The 18312-nt window shown below is 37.6% G+C and overlaps 1 protein-coding gene across 1 annotated transcript in view; it reads right to left on the reverse strand.

Moving 5' to 3' along the window:
- Positions 1–18312, reverse strand: part of SMOC2 (SPARC related modular calcium binding 2) — a gene marked incomplete at its 5' end in the record, with an annotated part of 72699 nt that overhangs the window by 50164 nt on the left and 4223 nt on the right. Inside the window, 4 exons of the mRNA XM_015822455.1 lie at positions 2498–2572; positions 3945–3995; positions 11498–11545; positions 17572–17626. Coding sequence (XP_015677941.1) covers positions 2498–2572; positions 3945–3995; positions 11498–11545; positions 17572–17626 — 229 coding nt within the window. The remainder of the gene's footprint in view (positions 1–2497; positions 2573–3944; positions 3996–11497; positions 11546–17571; positions 17627–18312) is intronic.

Genomic DNA, 18312 nt, shown 5'->3' on the forward strand with positions numbered 1-18312 from the left:
CTATTACAGAGTAGGAATTGTTTTAAGCTTCAGTCAGGAAATAGGTAAGGACTCCTGTCCTGCCCTAACCGTGACACCAGGCCCCCATTTTCCACTTATCAAATCTGAGATTTATTTACCCATCAATGAGGTACATCGTGCTATGGTAAGAAAAGCTACTGTAGGTTGGAGATATTTTCAGAAAAGCAAAATTTCTGTCTCCTAGGCTGGCTGAATGGTCTTCAGTTTGATACCTTGTTGAGAAAGCAATTTTCAACTGCCCAGGGAAATCATTTATTGAGCCCAGAACATTCTGGCAAACTGTAGGCACAATTAAACCTTCATTTTCATCACTCTGTATTCTGTTACAGGCACTCATCGCTTCTTGAAAAGTCCATTGCCAGAATGTGCTAGGCGTAATAAATTACCATCTAATGTGAGATTTGCTCTCACCTTTTTTTCAACACTGATTTTCTCTGTTTCAAGGAGAGGAATCATAATAGTTTTGATTTCTTTTCTCCTTACTGTTACATAACTGCCTTTTTAAACTCTTGTTATAGGAAAAACACAAGTGTAAATATACTAATATGAACAGTTATGCCAGCTGGAAACAAGCTCTAAGTCTAGCCAAATCAAGGCCATACAAGGAATTAGTACTTTCTCACTTTTCCCAAGAAATTGGTCTCTTTATATCATGCCAGTCAAATATATTTTGAATTCATAGTTTCCAAACTATCCAGATGGTTTTGACTTAATGTCAGAAAAAACAATTACACTTCCTGATACTAAAAATACAATTTAATAATGGTTTCCTACCCTTTTATGGTATCCAGAATCTACCATCTTAGCCAGTTGCCACATTTTGTGTAATGATAGGGTGTATCTTGGTACTTGTGAACAGCTTATAGGCCTGAGTTGTCAAACTGATTTTTACGATATCTATGGAGATGAATTGGTTATTATTCTGTTGACTTGTGGCCTCCTATATTTTTATATTTGAGATTAAAATTGGTTCCAAGCATAACACTTCTTTTGCTTTAGCCATAAATAATCTCCAGGGTAATAAAGATGAAATAAATACTATTTACAATGAATTATTTCTAGGATCTTTTTATAGCTTGGCTTTATTTTATTCTCTCAGAAATGTACAATGTTGTCTTCTCTCACAGGTGGAAGAACAACAAATTTGTAGTACACTAATTTATTTGTATCAACAAAGTTTTTTTCTCTTTTTTTCAGTCTTTTATATTGTAATGGGAGAGAACAAGAAATGAAGAAAAATCTTCCATGATTAACGTCCACAGTTAATATGTATTCTTCAATATTAGAAAAAATAAAGACTGTGGAAATTTGATGTAATTTTATATGCAGACTATTCAGACTGTGTGTATCTTTATAGTTTTTGATTGGGCTGATGAGGGAGTGCTGTATTGCAGTTGTTGAGTAGAAGCAAACATAAAATGACTTATCCACCCCAAATTACATGGCTGACAATGTGAGGCAATGGTGGAGGCTATGGATGGATGGAAACATCTTGGTGAAGGTGTTATGTAGTTCAGGGGTCCCCAACCCCTGGTCTGTGGACCAGTACTGGTCCACGCAAACCAGTGAAGCCCCATCTGCAGGATGCAAGCAGCATGAAAACCTACACCCCCTCCGGTCCGAGGAAAAACCTCTCTCCATGGAACCGGTCCCTGGTGCCCAAAAGATTGGGACCTCTGATGTAGTTGTCAAATTGTTTGGAGCTTCAAATGATGCTAACCCCCATAATTTTTACTAATTAGAACCTTCACTTCAGTTATAACCTGCTGCTGCCAGGACTGAGATAATAGAGAAGTAACCCGGAAATCGATTCTAGTTTCTCCGATAAAAGACCCAACGAGTCACCGAAACAGATTCGGAAACATTAGTCGTGTCATCTACGACTCAAAAGTGTTTTGATTGCTTCAAAAGATATTGACACAAATTTCTTGTAAAAGACCTTAAGTTTCTCTGTACGTTATGTAAGAAAAAACTTCAAAATCAAACCTGGAATGCAATTTCTAGTTTTCTCCCCTATTTATCCTCAAAATTCTTCCCTTCTAATCACCAAACTTCCTTCCTTCTTGTCACCTACTTGACAATAGGAACAGCCAATGTAGAATATCTTCCTCAAAATGAGAGCAAATCCACTCTCTACTAGCACTGATGATTCACCTAGTGTGGTAATGAAACATCTGCAAGAAAACAACCGAGCTCAGTGAATGTGTACCCCCTAGCCTATAATTTAGAAACATATAAAAATAATATCCTGTCGGAAATTAATTTTGAGCACATTTTTAATATACAAAGATAAAAACCACCTTGGAAAAGCCTTTTTTGTATAGCCTAAATGATATCTAAGATCATTTATTTATTTGATTTACTTTATAGTCTGCTTATTCTTTATAGTCTGCTTATTATTGACCAGACAGCAACAAGACAACTAGGAAATGTGAAAGTTTGCTGAAGCTGAAATGTTGCTAATTAAGATGCTTACCAGAATTTTTATTGGTCTTATTCTGTCTGCTCTTTACTTGCTCAGTCCATAATGTAGGGTAGCGAGAAGCTATATCTAGAACAATAAAGAACAAAATCAGACTGTTACAATGGAAAACTCATTGGTACCAAAGTATATTGATTCAAGGAAATAAAAAAATGTAATAAATGTGACAGGACAATTTCTTATTTACGACGGTATTTAGAAAATAGCATGACAATATTTCAGTATAAATACAATGCATGTAACAAATGTTCATGTTAAATAGCTTTATATTACACTAATAGTGAATTATGATCCTGAAATGCAACATTCCTGGCATAAACCCAGAAACAACATTGACTGTCTGAATAACCAGGGTGAATCATGAACAATGGAATAATTTTGGAAAAAGTGCTAGTAAAGCTGCCAGTTTTGGAAAGATAACAATTTAAAAAAGTAATTACGTTTTACTCAAAATGAAGTCCCACTGTGTTAAACATAAGATAGATTATTAGGAGTGTAGATTTAGATGCAAAAATGACAGCTAAGAAATATGTCTATGTACAGCACCTATATGTCTGTCTGTCTATTGGTCTATCTATAATTTTGTGAATGATTTAGAGGGTTTGGCTTTCTCCTTGCAAATGGGTCTTCTAGGGCAGTGATGGCGAACCTTTTAGAGTCCGAGTGCCCAAACATTGGCCCCGCCCCTGCTCCACCCCCTGCCCTGCCCTTGCTCTGCCCCCATACTGTCCCCCACCCCGCCTGCCCGCAGGGCCACTCACCGCAGGGCCCGCCACAGATCGCCCAGGCATCCCAGCAGCGCCATGGCAGCCGCGCCCTCTGCCTGCGCCCCGCAGCATCAACTGTGCGCGATGGGGCATGAGGGCAGAGTCTTGTTTACACTGCCTGGCTGCCATGTCTTGGCTGCACTGCTCCATGTGGGCCACTCTCAGGGGCGACTCCTCCAGGGGGGCTGCTGGTGAGGAGGGGTGGTGGGGGGGAGGCGAGGCTGGGGCAATGGCACATTTGCCCACAGAGAGGCTCCGAGTGCTGCCTCTGGCACGCATGCCATAGGTTCGCCACCACTGTTCTAGGGTATCTCATACCTCTTAGTCTAATGACGTGCTATAATTAAAAATCCTCTATAAATACTTTTAGAGATCTAGGTTCAAAAGCAACAAAAGATCCTTGTGTTATTTTAAAGTCTAATCAAGTTATGTGTGAGCATTATCGTAGTTATAATCCAACACAACTGGAGGAAAATGTATCTAGATTATTAGCTAGATTCGAATCTACTTCATCAGAAATAGGAAGTGACTTATTTCCTTTCAGAAAAGTATCTCAAAGAATAGAATAAAAAAATAAACCCTGGCCATATTTCTGTAATATTATATAGACAGTTTCTATAAAAACTCAGCTAACATGGCCATAGCCTTCCCTTCCCATTTCTATAAATTCTCACCTTCTTCATCTCCTTGAGGCTGAGGCTCCAGTGCAGGAGCTGAGGCATCATCTGAATTCAGAATGGAAAAGATTTGCAAGGAGACTACAATTATGAAAGTAAGCTAAATAAGTGGACATATATAATAAATGATTCGAACAAAGTCTGTTATTAATAAATTAACAATTGAATTTTTTTAACCACACACATCAGAAGAAATTATATGTGTAAGTATTTTACAGCATTTTAGTCACTGTACTGATTAAATTAGAAGCATTTATGAGGGTTTCTGTCATGAGCAAGAACATTCCTGTAACCCCATTCAATCCAACCTAGATGTTTCTTATTTTCGCTAATAGTTGCATCACATCCATGAAAACAGGATAAAAGTGTGCACAAGTCATACTTTGAAAAAATCACAAAGATCTCACATTTATTTTAATGTACTTATTTATTCTAGGTAGCAAATGCAATGCTTAAATAAAATATCAAGCAGTAAAAAATATTAATAATTCAAACATGGATTTTAAAGCAGAACAGATTTTGGGATTTGAATTATTTACAAAGCTGGCTTAACTAAAGCAGCTTTATATTTACAAGACTGTTCAATTTGTGTTACTTTTATTTATTCATAAATTGCTAGCTACCTGGAATCCCTTGAATGTGAAATAATGAAAAAATGCATCGGTTAAAACAAACTTTTGACAGTATGCCTCTTTCAAAAAGATTTACCTTCCTTCTTTTAGTTAGAGATACTTGTCAAAAAAATTCAGATGAATATCTTAAAAATCAGGGGTTAAGGTACCCAGAAAGGTATGACTCATTTCTGTCTCATAAGAAAACAATTCAGACATTTTTCATATATTTTCTGTGCATACTGCAAACTAGGCTGTAAGAAATAGCCCACATATAGACTACAACAAAAACAACATTGCAATGTACCAAATTGTTGGTTGTCTACACCAGGGGTACCAGGCCACAGCATGCCAGCAACTGGGCCACACAAACAAGCAAAGCCCCATCCATGGGATGCAGGCAGCACACAAAACCACGCAGTCTTCGGTCCGTGGAAAAACCTTTCACCACGGAACCGGTCCCTAGTGCCCAAAAGGTTGGGGACCTCTGGTCTACACACTCCAATTTTGTGGTTTTTAATACATTTTTTATTTGCTTTCTTCTTGCAGTGTATTTTTTTTAGGGGAGGGTTGTTTTTCCATATTTCTAACTCACTTACTAAGAGAAGATACAGTATGAAGAGATCCAGGGTGTAAATGTACAAATTAAAGGAACAATATATGAGAAAATATTCCTCAAGTTATAAAGCTTTGTAAAATAATGCTTTTATCATTTACATCTAAAAAGCAGGATTGGAAAATGTGTTTACTTGGTTAACAGTCAATTCTGAATAAAAAGCTGTAAATGTTCACCGTATCCTCTAAAGAAATGAAAAATTGTGTCTTTTAAAAAATGGACATTACACTTCTTTGTGTTTAAAAAAAAGAAAAAAAACAGCATATGCATTGCATGTATCATTTACAAAATATATCTGGGCACCCCCTCAGTGATATTTTACTTGATTCTTCTTTCCCAATTCTCCTATGAAACCTGAACAAGCAATAGCACTTAGACTTATATACCGCTTCATAGTGCTTTACAGCCCTCGCCAAGCGATTTACAGAGTCAGCCTATTGCCCCCAACAATCTGGGTCCTCACTTTACCGACCTCAGAAGGCTGGAAGGCTGAGTCAACCTTGATCTGGTCAGAATCAAACTCCTGGCAGTCGGCAGAGTTAGCCTGCAATACTGCATTCTAACCACTGTGCCACCATGGCTCATATGTTATTTCTATTCTGCTAGTAAGACAATGCTGCAATGCTGATTATTCCTAGAAGATGTTGGTCATGGTGATAATATTGTCTAAGATAACTATCAGCATATGGGGTTTTACATTGCTCTATTTTATCTAGCTGTTTTTATACCTACTTCAGGAATGGATACCTATGGATCTTCTGGTGTTGTTAAAAAAAANGGCTCATATGTTATTTCTATTCTGCTAGTAAGACAATGCTGCAATGCTGATTATTCCTAGAAGATGTTGGTCATGGTGATAATATTGTCTAAGATAACTATCAGCATATGGGGTTTTACATTGCTCTATTTTATCTAGCTGTTTTTATACCTACTTCAGGAATGGATACCTATGGATCTTCTGGTGTTGTTAAAAAAAACCAAGATAGTCTAGTTGCCCTTTGGAAAAAGCACCTTTTGGATGAGTGAGAATATCCATAGACAGTCAAAGTTACAATTTAGCTGTGTCTAGAGGGGCATCAAGTTCCCTTGTCTACTCAAACAGAAATTTTGTACTAGTGTCCTTAATGATAGATAACATGCCCCACAAAATAGATCATAGTCATATTGTTATCAAGAACTTCTCTGTCCAGTACTATATAATACTATTGTGTTTTGCAGTTGGGCTACATTATCAATGGAATTTGTGACCAGAGGTGCCATAGTAATGTTGTTAGTAATCTGTGGGAGGCCAGTGATTTTTCTTACCTAAAAATTGAATTACTGCATTTAAATATACAATTCCATCAGATAGGATGGAATGATAACTCCCAGTGACAGCGCTGGCTGGATTTTAAAGTAGCTCAGTTAATAATGATTGTTTGTCAGAGAAAGCTCAAATTTAATAATGATAGGATAGCCAGTAGTCCTTTCTGTTTTAGGCAAAACATAGCTGTCTTTTACTCCTGCCCTCTGAATGATCAGTGAACTGTCAAAGTTCTCAAGTTGTATCTACCACCTAGATTTCTCACCTAATGTCCATGGAAGCTATCAGCATTTTCTGCACAGAGCTACCTTGGTCACATCTAATGGGGATTCTCATCCTGCAGCCCCCAAAACAGGTGGGTAGTCTGAATCGTATCAGTGTTTTAAAATGTAAGTACCAGAAGAACATTCAAAACTGAATGCAGCAGAGGCAATTCTATGTACGATTCTGTTCTACATGGGGAAAAAAGTTCCATGCAACCCTAAAGCAAAATATAGGCAACTAAATAAGCACTTTCTGTACTTTGAAGTTCCAATTCCATTTTTAAATATTTGCATATTTTAAATATTTAAATATTTTAAAAGACTGAAAATATAAGGAAATGTAAGAAACATGTTCCTTACATAAGAAATGTAAGGAAAATATAAGAAGCAATATGAACTGATTCCTGGAAAACTTTTCAATATAAAAATGCTCTGATGTTTCAGAATCTATGTTGGCTATGGCTGGTCAACCGGGATCTCTTAAGTATCATTCTAGATATTTAAGTAATGAGGTATTAAACCTTAACAGCCATCCTGCCAAGCTTAAGTAAATATGAGTTGTGGCAACTGTCTGGCCTCAGCAACAACCAACATACAAGCAGAACCTTGCTCTAGAAAACATTCAGCTTCACACCTGCTTTTGTTCCCCCGTGTCTCAAACACAGTGTGTAGCTGGAGGCTGATGATAAAATTTCTTTCTTCACTGCTGCTCTGTCTGAACACTCAGGCAAAGTTTAAAGACTACATAGCATATTTAGTACTTCGCGTACTACTAAAAATATCTAATTTATGACCTATATTGAGTTTCTTCAGAAAAGCACACTGACATTCGGAGCTGACATATTTGCCTGGCAATTGTATGAAAGAGCAATCGCCCTCAAGTAGCATATATACACAGGCTCACATTACTCAGTTGAAAAGTTATATTTGTTTTTATATGAAATGGTTGAGGGTGCTACGGTTCCTACAGGAACATAAATCAAGAATAGTTATATAATGTTGAACTGACATTATACAACTTAGCTTTCCTGAGCTTGGACACTTCATTGCAAATCATTAAAGGGAGGAGGAGGAGGAAGAGGAGGAGGAGGAGGAGGAGGGGAGGAGGAGAAGGAGAAGGAGAAGGAGAAGGAGAAGGAGAAGGAGAAGGAGAAGGAGAAGGAGAAGGAAGCTAAATAAACTTGAATGTATATCCCCATTAATTTTGAGCATAAATCTATGGGCTACGTTGGAAGGTACAGTAAACTGGTCCAGACAGATATATGAAAGATTTTAGCACAGAGACATAAAAAGTTGTAAAGAGATAACATTAATAAAAGCAGTGGGCTCTGAATATAATCCATCAGTTTAACTTATTATAATAAGTCATAGTCAGAAATTTAACCTCCATTATCAGAGGACTGAATAAAAAAGATCTCTATAGTTCAATCTTAAATAGAGCAGATTCTAGAAAAAGATGCAGAATGATCCAGAAGGTAGGAGCCAAGAGTTTAAGGATGGTTAAGTACCACACAAATCCCACTGATTGCAAGTGAATGGTATGTGAGAATTGTAAGATTTCACAAAAAGAAAATAGAGACAATGGATTTGGGAGTGGAACATGAGTAGGACTGAATGAAATTGAACTTAATAGATTTAGCCAATCTCACTTTATTTGCCAAACCATCATTACATCCTGTTTCTGTTAAGACTTTTAAAAATACCAATTCAATACTAAAATTAATTAATGTAACTATGCACATTTTTACTAACATGCACCTGTAGATATATTATTTTGCCAGCATTTCTTCCAAGTCATACGTTTCATAGTTATATAGACATTTTACCTAGATTTTTAATTGGCAAAATAAAATTGGGAAATGCTAAAAGAAAACTTCCCAATTATTGTACATGTGCTATTTCAGGGACTACAAAATTAGTTAAATTCCCATTAAAATACAAACTAACCTAATTTATTCCTTCCCCTAGGAGGGAGGGGAAGAAATATTCATGATTCCGTAAATTAGAATTGGGTAGCACATGCGCAGCAATCCCTATTATCCCTCACAACTCAGCCACATTGGCTAAGGTCAACAAAAGTTCCATGTTGCCTATCTCTGTCCTACTGTAATGCCCTCTGTCCTACTGTCCTACTGTCCTACTGTCCTACTATCCTACTGTAATGCCCTCTACATGGGGCTCCCTTTGAGGAGCACCCGGAGGCTTCAACTGGTCCAGAATGCGGCCGCGCGGGCGGTGTTGGGAGGGACTCGTCACTCCCATGTAACACCGCTGCTGCGCGAGCTGCACTGGTTGCCAGTGGCCTTCCGGGTGCGCTTTAAGGTGTTAGTTACCACCTTTAAAGCGCTCCATNCTGCCCTCTGGAACGAACTACCCCCCGAGATCCGGATTATTCCGGATCTCCTTACTTTCCGCCGCGCCCTCAAGACATGGCTTTTCCAACAAGCGGGCCTGGCCTAGGGAGGATTTTAAACTGGGTTTTTTAGAAATTTTAATTATCACAACATAAAAATTTTGGTTTTAATTTGGTTTTATTCGGTGGGGTGTGTGGGTCTTTCTTTGTTTTAATAATGTTGTGAGCCGCCCTGAGTCCTTCGGGAGAAGGGCGGGATATAAATTGAAATAATAAATAAATAAATAAATAAATATATTAAAGATAAAGATTTCCCCTGTCCAGTTGTGTCTGACTCTAGGGGGGAATGCTCATCTCCATTTCTTAGCTGGGGGATCCGCCATTGTCTGAAGATGCTTCTGTGTTTATGTGGCCAGCATGACTATATGCCAAAGTGCATGGAATTCTATTACCTTCCCATTGAAGTGATACCTATTTATCTACTCGCATTTGCATGCTTTTGAACTGCTAGGTGGTCAGGAACTGGGATGAGAACTGGAGCTCACCCCTTCATGTGGTGCTCAGGTCTCAAACCTGTTAACTTTACAGTTGACAAGCCCAACCATTGCCCCCCTCCCCCCCGGTCCTACATTGTAAGACCTATAAATCCATGTAGAAGCTTAGAAATCCCCTACTATCCCAGAAGTGCTAACAAAGCTTTTGTTTTCTTTGCATCTCAATAGAACATTAACAAGAAGACTGGAGAACATTCATAAAGTGAGCCTGCTCCATTTGAGAAGGACGAGAAAAAAGAGGGGGGAAAAACAAAACAAAACAAAAAGACAGCATGTATACCTTGGAGTCCAACCCTGAGTCCCAAGTATAAAAAGTAGAAATAATATAGCTAATATTAACATCTTTGAGGTATGCTGGAGCGTGGGAACTTACTTTCCTTCCTGGGGTTCAATGAAAATTACTAATTTTAGGGTCAGGGAAAATAAGTTTTTCCCACCTTGCCAAACGGGTAAGAATAAAACATATTATAATTCTATATATGAATAATTATCCATGCTTCTTTTCATCGGGAATAGGTTAGAAGCACATTCCAGCTTGTACTTGGAAATGTCCAGCTAGAAAAGTGGTTCTCAACCTGTGGATCGGGACCCCATTTGGGGTCGATCGACCATTTCATGGGGGTCGCCAAGCAAGGCTGTCTGCCATTTTTTTTGTCCGCCATTTTTTTTGTCCGCCATTTTTTCCCCTTTTCTGGCGAGTGCCTTGGGCTGGGCCAGCTGGTGGTCGGCCTGCTCCGTCTCTGCCGCTTGCCAGCTACGCCTCAGCCGGCGTAGGAGGCGGAACCATGCATGCGCGGCGCTCCCGGGCAGGGAAAGTCCTCGACTTACGACCGATTGGGTAGTCCTCGACTTACGACCGGTTAAGTTCTCGACTTATGACCGGTTTAGTCCTCGACTTATGACCAGTTTAGTCCTCGACTTACGACCGGTTGGGGTCGCGGCATTAAAAAGGTTGAGAACCACTGAGCTAGAATATTCTTAAAAATATATAACTTTCAATTAATACATTGAGATGAGTTCTCTCTCTACTACCAGGGAAATTTATTTTCAAAAATGTATGAAGGTAGATGCTTGAAATGGCAGGATACACAGCTCAAAGTCATGTGACACTAGTTTTGGATCAGGGAGGCTGAGATTTAAGCTGTTGCTTTGAATCCCTCTGGACACTTTATAGCCAGTTACTCTTTAACAGACTAGTAGGCTATCTCATTAGATTGATGACTGCTAAGTGCTACCTCAAGTTTCTCCAAGGAATAGCAAATTTGTGGAGTCCTTGGTGCTCTCTGAGCTTGGGGGCTTTCCTATGGACATTTAATTGCCAAACTATGTAACCTCATCAGTGCACTAATGATGTTACCTATTTTGGTAATGAAATGTCTTCAAAAAAAACCCCCACCAAGCTCAGAGAACACCAAGGACTTCACAGTTCAACCTTGACCTACAAATATTCATTTCTATCAAATAGCAGACTTATTTACAGATTAACACTCTCCAATTTTAAGCAATGCAAAGGAGTCAATGCTCTTTTTCATCTAGATACAGCCAAAAAAAAGAATGTGTTTAATCAATGAAACATGTACCATTCCTTGTTCCCACTTTATACTGAGATATATCCAGGGAAAAAAAATAGATAGTCTAAATACTTCATTGAGGGATAGTTTCACACTTTTCCAGGAACAAATGGTGATGGGCCTGATGTTAATACTAGGTTTAGCAATGAAATAAGAAGCCTGAGTTGCTTTTTTTGGATCCACTGAAATATATTGAACTCTCTATAAAAGAAAACAAGTTTTCCTACCTCTGGGGGCTGATTATATATAATTTATAATATTAAATACTATGATATTTACCTGTTTTTCCTGTGCCTTCACGCTGTGGCAGCTTCTCATTTAGAGACCCTTAAAAGTAAAGCAAAAACATTGTAAGATAAAAAAAAACATTGAAAGGAATTAGTTGTGTTACCAAAATTCAAAGGGAGCAGGAGAATCACTGCTTAGGCATTTATTAATGTGGAGGAGAGAAGAATAAGGCTTTTCATAGGTCTTTTATTTCATAATGTATCATTCCATAAACTTATTCTATATCTCTGGGATTTATAGTGCTTGACTCATAGGAAACTTTTACAGAAGAAAACAAGAGATACTGCATGTGTATTGTATTTTAAGATATTGTAAAAAAAAAAAATTGCAGGGAAAACTTAGTGAACAATACCTTTCAGCGATAATTGAACACCTGTTTCAAAAGTTCCTTTCCCAAAGGTTCAATATTTCTGGAATTTCTTTTAGCTCCCTAAATTTTGATCTCTTGACTTGGGGAGTAGTAAAAATGTCTGGGTTGCATCTGGTGCATTTCAACAAACAGTTTGTGGAGGATGGGAACATTTAACTTTATGCAGCCGATGAAGCCGATCTGCTTTACACTGTACCTCTCAAGTTGTCCAGTGCTCTCACAATAACAGACTAATGGTGCATGGAGGTGTCTGCCTCACTATTATGAGTTACAACATAGTTTAATGCTTTTTATCGGATTATACTTCAATGGAGAGTACATAAGAGAGGAAAGTATATAAATGGGTTTAAGCTAACACCTGACCTATTTTAAAATAAGGATAAACAAAAACTTCTCAACCAAGTGTGCATTCCACTCCCTTTAGCTAAATGTCTCAAAAACTGCTTCTTTCAAATGGCAACTGGACTTTTTATATTTTTCTTGAAGACATTTCACTTCTCATCCAAGAAGCTTCTTCAGTTCTAATCAACTGGTTGGGAATGGAAAGAATTTATATTCTCATTATAGCCCCAGATGGTTTCAATGACAGAGAGTTAACGACTGGCTGACCAGAAAGAGTATCACTCCTTTCCATTCCCCACCAGTTAGTTAGAACTGAAGAAGCTTCTTGGATGAGAAGTGAAATGTCTTCAAGAAAATTCAAGGAAGTCCAGTTGTGGTTTGAAAAAAAGCACTTTTGGAACAACCATGACCTGGATGACTGAGAACCTCCGTAGACATTTATCTAAATGACTTTGCCTGGAAGAAGTTGAAACATAGTGGCCATCAAAACTGAAATGCTATTGACAAAAAAAATAATAATACACTACTGTCAGCATACAGTCAGATAACAAATTATCAGAGATGTCAGTCAATGAATAGACTACTGACTGGAAGCTTGGATCAAAGAGATTTGGATTAGTTATAGAATATGGTGGGTAGCCTAATGGGTATAACCTGAATAAATCTATTGAAGATTCAATTGGACCATCAAACAGTGACTGGCCAGACAGTCGTAATAGATAGGGGTATTGCCAGCGCCCAATAATTAAAAAAGAAAATCCAAATTAAGTGGTTAATTTATCTTGTGATAAACTTAGGCTGGAAATATTTAAGCTTTTAAATAAGCGCTTATTTATATATATTTAAGCCCTGATGATATTAGCAGTTGCTGACGAAAGCTTGGCGTTTGTATTAAACTTTTGTAGTTTAAAGATTTTCCCTGGTGTTCACGTTTATTTGTTTATTTTGAATATATATATATATATATATAACAAAAACAAAAATCACTCATGGTCCAAAAGACTGCAAGAAACACAAAAGTATAGCAATTTAATATGTACACACTTCCATCTAAATAAATACTTGCCTGCTAAAAACACAGTCCTAACATATATGAAATTTCAACTTGTGAAAGTTCCCTCTTTATGTGAAATATGTGATCCAAAAGACACAGGTCACAAGATCCTGTTTCATAAAATAAAATAATTTTAGCTTTTTGCTTATCAGAAATTGTACAACTTGTGGTTGGTACAAGTTACCATTAGCTCCAGTTACACTGAACTTTCTGCAAAAATACCATGTTCCGAGTAATCTCCAATGGTCAAAATTCTTCCCAATGCACACTGAACTTTGGCTACATCATGTTCATATGTGCATTCAAAAAAAAATCTTGTAAAATATGCTGAATTTAATGGAACGTATTTGGTTGGGGAGGATTGCCTGCTGCTGTTAGAGCTTCCATTTATTGCCTTTGGGGGGGGGGGGGAATCCTTAAGATCTGGAAATCATTTTATTGACACATCAAAGGGATTACTATGGGCAAGGGATTTATTAGGATAACCAAGGCAATTTCTTTCCCCAAACCAAACCAAAAACCCAAATTGAAGGGAACTGTTTCCTGAAGGAAATACAGCTGCCATCAACTATATTGAGAAGCCATATTCCTCTCTCCATCAAGTGCCACTTGGCATCAGCCATTCCATCAGGCTACACAAGAGAAAAAGATGGAACAAGATTACTCCACCAGCTCAGTGGGAAACTCTTAATTTATTGATTTCTCTCCTTCAACTGCTTTCTTTAAAAACATTGTAACTAAGAATTAGTGAATGAGATCATTTTTCTTACTTTCCTCCAGATCGCTTTCTCTATCGGTAATAGATCTTTTAATACTAGATGATTGTGAACAGGGATGGTTTTATTAATACATCAGCTACTTTTTTGGGGGGAAACGGAGAAGAAAAGAGAAGATCCATAGAGATATCTGGGGGACCAGAGGGGGTAAGTGCAGGATTTAGTGTTAAAGTTCTTATTATTGTTTAACTGGGAGTGGCCTGATCTGATATAAAATGGTATATCATGGTATAATGTTGTTAAGGCTTCCCACCATATTTGATTAGATAAAGTTATATGCTCCGTTGTTTGGAATGATTAATTCCACCTTTATACCTGAAAGACTTTTGAAAACAAATAAGCTAAGAGAAAAACAACAACATTCCTTCACCATTTGAGTTGGGACAATTATGATTCAGATGAAGAACATAGCAAACACTGAGATGGTGGCTGCATGATATGTATTTTATAGATTGTGGGCTTATATCTGATAGTCATGACTGTGTGCTTGAAGACTTGCTTTGTGATTTGCTCCATAATTTGCATCAAAAATACTAATGAAAAAACAAACACATCTAAAGATTTTTGTTTCTCCATGAAGAATACTACGCTGCTTTCTTCCATGGCCCTCTCTGAATATAGCCCTGTTTTACTTATCCAAATATTCTGCTGTTTTAACAAGATAGGATGCACAGGGCCAAGCCTGCAGATGGGCCAGCTATGGTCACTTGTCCAAGAATCATGTCTAAAGGACAACCAAACTGACTTGAGTATTGTACAATATAAAAATACAATCTATCAATATATAATTGATATATAGCAGGAGTAGTCAACCTTGGCTCTTTTATGACTCGTGGACTTCAATTCCCAGAATTCCTGAGCCAGCTTAGCTGGCTCAGGAATTCTGGGAGTTGAAGATCACGAGTCATAAAAGAGCCAAGGTTGACTACCCCTGATAGAGATAGGGATAGATTAGAAAGAGACACACAGAGAGAGAGAGACAGAAAGACAGAGAGACAGACACAGAGAGAGAAACGGTGGGGGGGGGGGGAAATAGTATTTTACATTTTTACATTTTCAACTCACTATTTTTTTCACACCTGATAGAGGTTTTTTAAAATATTATAGTAACAACAAAACTGCAATTAGTAGTAGTATCTATTACTGAGGCAAATCTGAATTTGTGTTTAAAACAGGAAGGAAATATATACTCTTTCAGAACAAGAATTAAAGGTTGTTGTTTGGAACTTACTCTGACTTTTTTCCCCAAAGTTGACATGTGATTCTATTATTTCTGGATATGATGTTCAATATAACATGACAATTATTTGAATGTGTATGCATTCCCATTGTAGATCTTTTAAGACCAATTTTTTTTTCTTGAAGTATATCTTATATGTTAACAGTATGAACATTCCAAATAAAATTAGTAAACAAGAAATAGAAGAGGGATTTGGTCATACAACATGCAATTCTCACCAAAATCATCTCAGTCTTCAGTCCGAAAGATTTCCTAGGATAAACATTTTGCTTGAATTTTCAGGATCACTCCCAACAATACTATCTAGGCCCTGATTTGCTAATGAGCAGGCTACAATGATTCTCCAGAATACTATAAGCAACTGTGCTCATGGGAATAGTTATGAACTGTGCAAGTTTCAAATTATTTGGGAAATGTATTTTTATTTAGTATTATGCTTGCTACTCTTTACCAACAAGATGATATTTATACTAATAGTTTGTGATCCACACAAGCTACTACAATGATGGACAAATATAATAATGTGTTCAGTCAGTGCCTTATAAATACTGGTAACATAAGCTCCAAAGAGCAAATCTGTAAAGGAAACTTTTTGGATTTCAGAACTGAAACACTATAATGGGAACACTTTTTCTCTTGAGGAAACCAAAATATGGACAATTGCCACGTGAATGCAAAATGATCCAAAACTATCCTGTCTGGAAACTGTTTTCTCGTCATTGGGGCTTTTTTGTTTTGTTTTTTTGTTTTGCATTTACAAAAATGCCAATTTTGTACTTAAAAACAGTAATATTGGAAAAGTCAGACATTTACAAAACAGTCACAATAAAACATAGGTTGCAACTTTACAGGCATTTTCAATTTAAACTAACTCCTCTTTTCATATCCAAACTTCTTCCCCAGAATAATTCAGCTGTCATTCTTTATGAATGCACATAATTGGCCATAATAAAATTTATGCCAGAATCCCAAGTATAGAATTGCAGCCTGAATGTCATACTCAGGTCATTTGAATTTTGCACTGAAGATTTATTAAATTATACTTCTTAAAATAAGGTCAGCAGGAAATTGGTTTATTGTTTAAAGTACACTTATCTATTACTCTGTGACATAAAGTTCATGGCTCCACTAAAATGATAGGAAACCAAACCTCAGAGAAACCAAGAAGAAAATGCCATAAATATAATGCTCTGTGAGGCTCAATAGCCAAAATATAAATTAGACCGTTGCAAGTTCTCTGCTTGGGTCTACTTTTGAAAAGTATCCAGATGTTGCAACTAGCGTAAAATGGGATGGCTAGGTTGCTAATCAGTGGCACAATGCAGGGAACACATAAAATTAGAATTGGAGATCATCCAATTGGCTGGAAATTTACCAGGCATATGGGTGCACTTTCAGAACACCAAATGGCTTAGGGGCTGGCTATCTGAAAGTTCACCTCTTACAAATCTACTTGGGCAATATGATCTGCAGAGGAGGCCCTCCTGATTTCTTTTTTTAATATGTTTGTGTGCGTGGACACAAAGACCCACTTTTTGGTCATTGTTGATTCCTGTGACTGCCTGGACTAGCCCAATCTCTTTTCTTGGCACAGTTTTTCTGGAAGTGGTTTGCCCTTGCCTCTTTGCTAGGGCTGAGAGAGAGAGTGACCCGCCCAAGGTCATCCAGCTGGCTTCATGCCTAAGGTGGGACTAGAATTCATGGTTTCACGGTTTCTAGTCTGAGCTTCGTCTGCTATACCAAACTGACTAGCTGGCTGGCTCTCTCTCTCTTTCTCCCTCTTCCCTTCCCTTCCTATGATTAGAGATTCATTTACCTGACAATCACCTACATTGCTCCCAAGATGGAAAATGCATTCAGCCCTCACTTAACAGAAGACAATCTTTTACTTCTTAATTGTTAATTGTTAAGTACACTTTTGAATGATTATCTCTTTTTGTATTCTATGTTTTATTTGTTGTTTGCAGAACCAATTGGATAGAAAGGTACAATAATAAACAAATACTTAATTTGGCAGGTTATTTTCTGTATGTGGATACTTTGATTCAGTGTATCAAACTTGGCCCTTTTATGACTTGTGGACTTCAATAGGGTCTTAAGGAGTCGGTCCGTGAGAACGACTCCTTAAGACCCTCAGCTGCAGGTATTCAGTATTTTCCCGGTTCAAACTTCTGGGGACACTATCTCTCATTCTTTTTCCTTCTTGTCGAAGACGGTGTCATTACGTATATATCAATGGACCCGTTGCACCTCAAAATACACGATGTCGACATGGCGACTAACCTGCTCCATTAGGGGTGACACACCAACAGTAGCCTGTGTAACTGTGGCACTGAACCTGTGGAAAAAATGCCAAGTATTTGAAACTCACAGAAAATATTTTGATAGCTCACATTTTCTTGAGAGATATTGTTGATTTTTTTCAGGTTAGTACCTATATTGTGGCACTGAACCTGTGAAAAAACTGAACCATCCTTTCCATAGTTTTGCAAAAGCCAGATTATATCAAAAAGCAATAGGGCCATTTGTTTTTAATGGATTATATTAAATGGATGTAGCTTGAGGCTTGAATGAGAATAGACAAAAGCTGAACCCTGTGATCTGATTGTGGAATCACTAATAATATCTTCAGTGGATATTCAGTGACAGCTTATTCAGTCATTTTTTTCTTCCTTCTAATTTGCATGGATGGAAAAATAAAATGATATTATAGGGGACTGGAGGCTAAAACATATAAGGAACGGTTGCTGGAATTGGGTATGTCTAGTTTAATGAAGAGAAGGACGAGGGGCGACATGATAGCAGTGTTCCAATATCTCAGGGGCTGCCACAAAGAAGAGGGAGTCAAGTTATTTTCCAAAGTGCCTGAAGGCAGGACAAGAAGCAACGGATGGAAACTAATCAAGGAGAGAAGCAACCTAGAACTAAGGAGAAACTTCCTGACAATTAGAACAATTAACTAGTGGAACAACCTGCCTCCAAAAGTGGTGAATGCTCCAACACTGGAAGTTTTTAAGAAGAGAC

Source organism: Protobothrops mucrosquamatus, unplaced genomic scaffold (genome assembly GCF_001527695.2).
Source record: "Protobothrops mucrosquamatus isolate PMUCROS unplaced genomic scaffold, P.Mucros_1.0 scaffold1574, whole genome shotgun sequence".
NCBI lineage: Eukaryota > Metazoa > Chordata > Lepidosauria > Squamata > Viperidae > Protobothrops > Protobothrops mucrosquamatus.